Source organism: Corvus brachyrhynchos, unplaced genomic scaffold (assembly GCF_000691975.1).
Source record: "Corvus brachyrhynchos isolate BGI_N302 unplaced genomic scaffold, ASM69197v1 scaffold44, whole genome shotgun sequence".
NCBI classification, from domain to species: domain Eukaryota; kingdom Metazoa; phylum Chordata; class Aves; order Passeriformes; family Corvidae; genus Corvus; species Corvus brachyrhynchos.
In genome coordinates, this window is record NW_008238359.1 from 709,583 (window position 1) to 717,168 (window position 7,586).

At 46.5% G+C, this 7,586-nt stretch overlaps 1 protein-coding gene across 1 annotated transcript in view; it reads left to right on the forward strand.

Moving 5' to 3' along the window:
* LOC103616724 (solute carrier family 2, facilitated glucose transporter member 3) overlaps positions 1–7,153 on the forward strand; it is an 8,018-nt gene extending 865 nt beyond the window's left edge. The window contains exons 2-9 of the mRNA XM_017735962.1: positions 613–773; positions 1,048–1,288; positions 1,462–1,624; positions 2,256–2,443; positions 2,797–2,901; positions 3,323–3,424; positions 3,658–3,861; positions 4,382–7,153. Of these exons, the coding sequence (XP_017591451.1) occupies positions 727–773; positions 1,048–1,288; positions 1,462–1,624; positions 2,256–2,443; positions 2,797–2,901; positions 3,323–3,424; positions 3,658–3,861; positions 4,382–4,594 (1,263 nt within the window). The 5' untranslated portion in view covers positions 613–726 and the 3' untranslated portion in view covers positions 4,595–7,153. The remainder of the gene's footprint in view (positions 1–612; positions 774–1,047; positions 1,289–1,461; positions 1,625–2,255; positions 2,444–2,796; positions 2,902–3,322; positions 3,425–3,657; positions 3,862–4,381) is intronic.
* The last annotated feature ends 433 nt before the right edge of the window (positions 7,154–7,586 follow it).

A 7,586-nucleotide genomic window follows, 5' to 3' on the forward strand; every position in this document is an offset into this window, starting at 1 on the left:
CTAGCCTAATGCCCTGCTCCCTTCTGGTGGGGGAGACACTCTGTCCCCCCCCCCAGCCCATGCCAGAATTTACCTCACTAGCTTAGAGAGATGCCTGGGAAATCAGCAGCGTGGCCCTGTCACATCCCCATGGGGAGGAATTATGTTAAAAATAAACAATTTTTCAGGTTTACTTCAGTGAAGCCTTGTGTCTCCAACTATTTCTATCCCAGAAATCCTAACCCTGCTGCCAGTGTTTTGACATTGCCAGAAATGTTCCCATCCTCTCACTGGTCATGTTTTCTTGTTCCCTTTCACTCCCAGCTGTCTCACGCCTCTTCCCAAGAGCCACCAGTGACTCACATCATCTGAAATATTCAGAAGATAAGCCTGTTTTCCTTAATAGACACTGCTGTCCTGTGGGTACCCCGCCTGCCCCCCCCATTGAGTGAAGCACTCTCCCTCATCATACTGCTACTTCAGTGCAAGCTCCTCCTTCTGCACCCTCATTTTCCCTTGTATAACTTACTGCTGCGTTTTTGGGTCTATCTCTGTTTTCATGGCAGCAGGAAGCAGAAGGAAGACAGCAGTCTCCCCTCTGGATTGTGACTCTCTACCTGATTCCTGTTGCAGATCATCCGGACGTTTTTCAACAAAACTCTGTCAGAGAGGAGTGGGAAGGCTGTCTCCCAAGAACTCCTCACCTCTCTGTGGTCTCTTTCTGTGGCCATCTTCTCCGTAGGAGGCATGATTGGCTCCTTCTCAGTCAGTCTGTTTGTAAACAGATTTGGCAGGTAAGTTGGGAAGAGGGATGCAATCTGTTGGAGAACTTTTCCCTTCTGCAAAGGAGCATTGGGAGGAAGAGGGCAGAGGTGGGAAGAGATGTCTCAGGAGGAAGCAAGAATGTGTGGGCTGCAAAAAGGATTGCAGACCAAGGCAGGAGCTGAATGGGAATTATTCCATTCTCTTCCCACCCCTGAGATGGGAGATCATGGGCAGGTTTACCTTTACCAATATTCCCGCTGTATTGCCAGTTTAAGCTCATTCTTGACATCTTTACCCTGGCAGGAGGAACTCCATGCTTCTGGTGAACATCTTGGCCTTTGCTGGTGGCCTTCTCATGGCCTTCTCTAAGGCAGCAAAGGCAGTGGAGATGTTGATTCTTGGCCGCTTCATTATTGGTGTCTTCTGTGGCCTCTGCACCGGCTTTGTGCCCATGTACATCAGTGAGGTCTCACCCACCAGTGTCCGTGGCGCCTTTGGCACCCTCAACCAGCTGGGCATTGTTGTGGGCATCCTGGTGGCTCAGGTAGGCGTGGTACAACCTGATCCTACCCTCGGGTGGGGGAAGGAGGGCTGGGAGAGGGCGAGGAGGGCTTTAATTGCCACCAGGTGCAGTATGTGGATCCTGTCATACTGGAGTGGGGGTGAGGAACTGAAGTGTTTAAAATCACTCTTGTTTCTCTCCTATTCTTGGTGTAGATCTTTGGACTAGAGGCAATCATGGGCACTGAAGGGCTTTGGCCAATGCTTTTGGGGTTCACGGTCCTCCCGGCAATCCTGCAGTGTGTAGGTCTTCTGTTCTGCCCTGAAAGCCCCCGTTTCCTATTGATCAACAAGATGGAGGAGGAGAAAGCCCAAGCAGGTAAGGACTCATCTCAAAGGGGCAGGGCAGTGTTCTGGCTCTCAGCCTGCACTGCACTTGAGTGGGAGGCCAGGACTGATTCTGGAGCCTGTGGTGGATTAGGGTGTGACTCCCGGAGGGCACCAGGCCTGGCCTACCTTCCCATCCTTTAGGTTGCACCAGTGCCAGGAAGCATGAGAAACCTGGCAACCCAACAGAGACTCCAGGTGGGATTAAGATGTGAGGAGTGGCACCTGGCCTGGTGGGATGTAGCAGCACCAGCTGCTGCTACTCCACCAGCTCCTCCTGAAAGGCACGAAATAGGTGGCATTTAACAGGGAGCTTGGAGGGCTGGGGTCGGCTCTGGCAAGAGTGTGAATGGAATTTCAGGATCAAACATAAGCTTGTAGATCAATCAACATGAGCAGGATCTGTTTTCTGTGCTGATCACAGCACCCTGACCTCTGGGTTGAAAAGAAGAGCAAGGCTGCCTGCAGAGGCTTGGTCTTTCCCAGGCAGCAGGCCTTAACACCAACTGGAGGTGTTCAGTCTTCCTGCTGTGCCCTCCCTGCAATAGCAGGATGGGACACACACCCCCCACAGCCAGCAGGTGTGTGTCTCATACCTGACACCTTTGGCTTCCTCCCTTCAGTTCTCCAGAAGCTCCGTGGTGATCGAGATGTGTCTCAAGACATCCAGGAGATGAAAGAAGAGAGTGCTAAAATGTCCCAGGAAAAGAAAGCAACTGTGCCAGAGCTCTTCCGTTCTCCAAACTACCGTCAAGCCATTATCATCGCCATCATGCTGCAGCTCTCCCAGCAGCTCTCAGGCATCAATGCTGTGAGTTACCTTCCTGTCCCATCTTCTGGGCCTCCCTTATCTCTGGCTAAACTTGCACTTGCCACTGGTGTGGAAAGATCTATGAGTCCCAAAACCTCTTTGTGCCTTGACTGGAGGGTCACTGTTTTGTCATCTGGCTAAGATGGAAAGTGGATATTATGGCTTTTGCTTTTCCCACAAGACACTGCAGCCTTGCACCAAGTGAATGAACCTTGACTGGAAGCATGGTGTTTTATAGTGGGGAGTGTTGCTTAGAAACTCCCTGCTGGGTGTGCAAGCTATTAGGCAGAGGATGAGGGACATGCTCTCAAACATGGAATCATGACTGTGTCCAACCTTCTCTTCTCTTCCAGGTATTCTATTATTCCACGGGGATTTTTGAAAGAGCTGGTATCACACAGCCTGTCTATGCCACCATTGGAGCTGGTGTGGTAAACACAGTCTTCACTGTGGTGTCGGTGAGTGGAATAGGGCTGTGTGTCTGCCTGGGTCTGTTCCTGGCAGATGGAACTACAGACAAGTAACCAGGCAAAGCACTGGGCTATGCACTGACCTGTAGGAGCAAAGACAAGAGTGCATCCAAGGCATGGTGGGAGGAGAGATAGGCAGAAAGAGGTGTTGTTGCCTTAGATGAAAGAGAAGGTGGAAAAGGAGTGCATGTGGGGAAAAGAGTGATGAGAGAAAGCAGTAGCAAGAACCAGAGTGGAAGAACTTGTGCTGAGGATGGAGCAGCCTGGTGACCTGCACTGAGATCACCATGGTCACTGAGGTTTACAGGCAGATAAGCAAGAGGTGCAGGATACTGAGCAAGGGAACCTGTCCTGCTTTTGCTGCCAAAGTAATGGATTTCTTTTTTTCTTTCTGCCTTCTCCTTTCCAGCTGTTCCTGGTGGAGCGTGCGGGGCGCCGGACCCTCCACTTAATTGGTTTGGCTGGCATGGCTGTGTGTGCTGCTGTTATGACTGTAGCTTTAGCTCTGAAGGTGAGTGATCAATGTTACTGTCCAGGCTGACCCCAGCAGGAACCTATAAGACTATACATCTGCTTTGCTCTGCAATGCTGCCCTGTAGGCAGGTAGAACTGGGGCTAGAGCCAAGCGTGCAGTGGAAAGAGCAATTTTATAACTCTGGGAACTGCTACAGTGTTCGCAGTGCAGCTGAGAAAGTTGTGACACTGGAGATGGCGTTGTGCTGATCATATCTTGTTCCCTTGCAGGACATCGTGGACTGGATCAGGTACATCAGCATTGTTGCCACTTTTGGCTTTGTGGCTCTTTTTGAGATTGGCCCTGGCCCTATCCCCTGGTTCATGTTGGCAGAACTCTTCAGCCAGGGCCCACGCCCTGCAGCCATGGCAGTGGCCGGTTGTTCCAACTGGACCTCCAATTTCTTGGTGGGAATGCTCTTCCCCTATGCAGAGGTAAGTCTCAGCTAATAAAGCACTGTAAGAGCACTGCAGTATTGGAATAGGTGTCCAGAAGGGTAGCAGAACCTGCATCTCTGAGACATGACTATATGACCTTTAATAACCTGGCCTCTCCTGGAAGTTGTCCCTGCTTTGAGAAGTGGGCTGGTGAGTCTTCCAGAGTCCCTGAGTCTCCCAGAGGTCCCTGAGTCAGTGTTAAGATTGTTACTGAAGGCTGTTGCTCACCTTATATTCTGCTGTCTTAACTAGTTGTAGCTTACAAATATTTGGAAGAACCATCTTAGTTAGGACACCAAAGCTTTTGCTTTAAAAGCCTCAATTTTGGTCACCCTCAGGAAGATTAAAGACCTTTAGAAGCCCATGGGAACCTGATTTCAATTTTAAAAATGCTGTGATGACAAAAAAGTCAGTAAGGGCACTGTTGGAGAAAGGTGTTGGAATTTTAACCTGTCGACAGCAAATGACCTTACATGTAATTTCAAAATGAAACCTTTTTCATTTGTCCTCCCTGCAGAAACTCTGTGGCTCCTATGTCTTCCTCATCTTCCTTGTTTTCCTGGTCATCTTCTTTGTCTTCACATTCTTCAAAGTGCCAGAGACCAAGGGCAGGACTTTTGAAGACATCTCGAGGGGCTTTGAAGGACGAGGAGCAAACGCCCCCATGTCACCCCAGAAGAGCCCCATGGTGGAGCTGAACAGCATACAAGCTGACAAAGCAGCTGCCTAAGATCCGTGACACACCCATTCTTCAACTCTTACATGCTTAAAGAGTCATTAAAGGAATGAGTAAAGAAAACCATGAGAACTGGGACATTTTTCCCCTCCTCAATTGCTGCTATTTTCTTCTTTTCACCCACATGCTCGCCCATTCTGCCAGGCTTGCCAGCGTTAAGCAAATCTGATATGGGTGGTCTGCCATACTGGGAAGCACCTGGCACTTGCAAAAATAATCTCATCTTTCCTGCCACAAACATCAGGAGAACAGAGAAGAGCTGGCAATATTTTTACTTTTCTCACGTAAAATGGCCGTTTGGGGTTAACATACTTATGCACACAGTGACCATTATGTATTTGAATCTAATCACTATTTTTGTAGTGAGTTGAAGTGACCCGCTAAACGAGTCCCCAGCCCTTTGAGTCTACTCTGTGTGTGTGTATGGTGTTACACTGGAAGTTAGCAAGCTTACCAAAAAACCATCTTGCTTTTTCCTATCCAGTGTGCACTTTTTTTAGCCTCAGGAAAAAGGGGACCAAGTCACATGCATATTTTTTTCCTGCCCTTTAATGTTTTTTTTTGTATAGACAGACTGAAAGCATACTTTTACTTCAGTTTATTTATTTGTATGTCACTTTGTAAATATTTATTTTTTTAATGGTGTACAAAAATGTACAGATAATGAAATTGGAGAAGTTTAAGAGAAATAGCTATTCTAACAAAAGATGCTGTAGACTTGAGGTGCAATAAGACTGTAAAGGAGAAATGTGGTACTAAAAAGGAGGTTGAGCATTTAATGTGGTATGTACAGCAGAGCCAATTATGCACATCACCTCGAAGTTATTGGTGCCCTCTGGAAAGAAATTCAAAGAATTGTGTACTTGTGGGAAGAGGTATGTTTCTGCACTAAAATCTCTGTTATTAGGGATTTTTGGTGGCTATTTTAAATAATTGTTCTCGAGTGTTGATGAGAGTGTGATATTGCATCTTAAAATGGATGTTGTTGGATTATATTTTCAGACATGGTTTTAAGCATTCTATGGATGATTGAGGGTGGTGATTGCAAACCAGAAGGTAATTATTCCTGCCTTCTCTTAATTTTATTTCTTTTTGGCTTCTCTATTTGTAGTCTAGTACGTCATAAAGTCTGAAATTTGCAGATTGTCATTTAAAGGAGTGTGAGGATAAAAATTATTTTTCCAAGCTGTATTTTCTTAGCAATTGTTCCTATAAATATTACAGAGGCATGTAGCATGACCCTTCTGGACACAGGCATGGTCAGTTGTGGTACATGTAAGTTCATAAGGGTAGAGATGCAGGACTAGACACCAGAGCTACTGGAATTTGCTAGTTCAGCAGTGTGAAAGGTCTGTAGTGCTCAGTCCCCTGCTTGGTTGAAGGCCAGATGTTTTTTGCCCCATATATCCTCTCTGAAAGGTCTGCATGATGTTGTGGTGCTCACCAGTGTGCTTTGTAGACGTGTACAGCTCTGTAATAGTGCCTCTGTTCAGAGGGATGTGGCAGGCGGTAATTGTTCATCAGTAAGTGTCCGTCTCCTCGCTTGTCATTCCGCCAGGCAGTTGAGTTTGTGTATCCCCCACCCTTGCTGCTGAGCTAGCACAGCTCAGGTCAGGCAGGCAAAAAGTAGCACATAGGGTACACTTGCAGTCAAGGAGGGGCAGCTTTACTTCACTGCAGCGTTCTGAGACAGGGTCCAGGCCTGTGCCTGTCCAGACCTGCACAGAACAGGTAGCACAGAGGTGGGTCTGATTTAAACTCCTGCTCTTCTGACATCAAGCTGCAGTTTTTGGACTTGGTCAAACTCAGGGTGACCTGCTGGAATTCATTACTGGATATCCCAGAAGAGAGGCAGGCCCACAGATTCTGAGGTGGTAAAAGGAAGAAAGGCTTAGAAAGGATGGAATGACAGCAAGACTTTTGTAGTGTGGATAGCCCAAGCTTTCTTGCCAACACAATGCTTCACAGCAGGTTAGAGAAATTCCCATTGATGTATATTCTGATGGGGCCTGTCCGACATTTTCAGTAACTAGTGATGACATTTCTACCTTCCCTAATGAGAAACAGTTGCAAAGATCAGTTAAATTTGCTGCTGTTAAATGCTTCCTGTGAATTAATTTAAAATGCCCCAGCTTTGCACAATACAATCATATTACATCCAGTTTTCCCAAGCTTTTTATCAGGCTTACATGCCAGATAATTATTCTCAGAAGTATTATGTAAGACTTCTCTCCCAATTTTGATATTTTGGCTCAGTTATGTAGATTTCTGTGCCCTTCCTTTGACCCTCCAGCACATCCAGACATGATATTTATGGGTATGTATGTTAAGAAATTCTCCCCACAGCTGTGCATAAGAGCATTCCATACTTTGCATCAGATGTGTGTTGGCTTGGACCGAAATGTGTTGGCCTTTCTCACATGGTATTTTTGTTATTTTCTTTTTCTGTAACAGCATTGTGAATATTTTGGATGGATTTTATATGCTTATTAATGTGGTTGTTTCCTGGTTTTGAAATAAAAAATATGAAATAAATACCTGATTTGGATTTTACCTTTATCCTGTAGGTCTTCTCTTACTCTTTTATCACAGCCTGAGACTGCACCCTGAAATGTCACCAGCATCTACCCTGCAACCTTTTTGGGTAGCTCAGCACTCTGGATTTGCTGTTTTATCCTACTGGAAGTGGTAATTTTTGTCAGCCTCTATGCAAATCACCTTTAATTCCCTCACCATTATTTGTTAGCAATTTTTAAACTAAAAAGATATGCTTCTCTGGTTCTTGTTTGCCCAAATCCTTTTGGTTTGTGTGCAAATACTTTCCCAGTGTAACAGGAAGGGAGAGGAAAAGTGGCTGGAGGTTATGAGTCCTGCACAGAGCTAAAGAACCTGAGACAGCCCCTGCTCTGTTCCCAGTGCAGTCCTCAACTCCTCTGCCAGGAGGAGGAAGGAGCCCTTTGCAGTGTAGCTGGTGCTTTACCTCCCT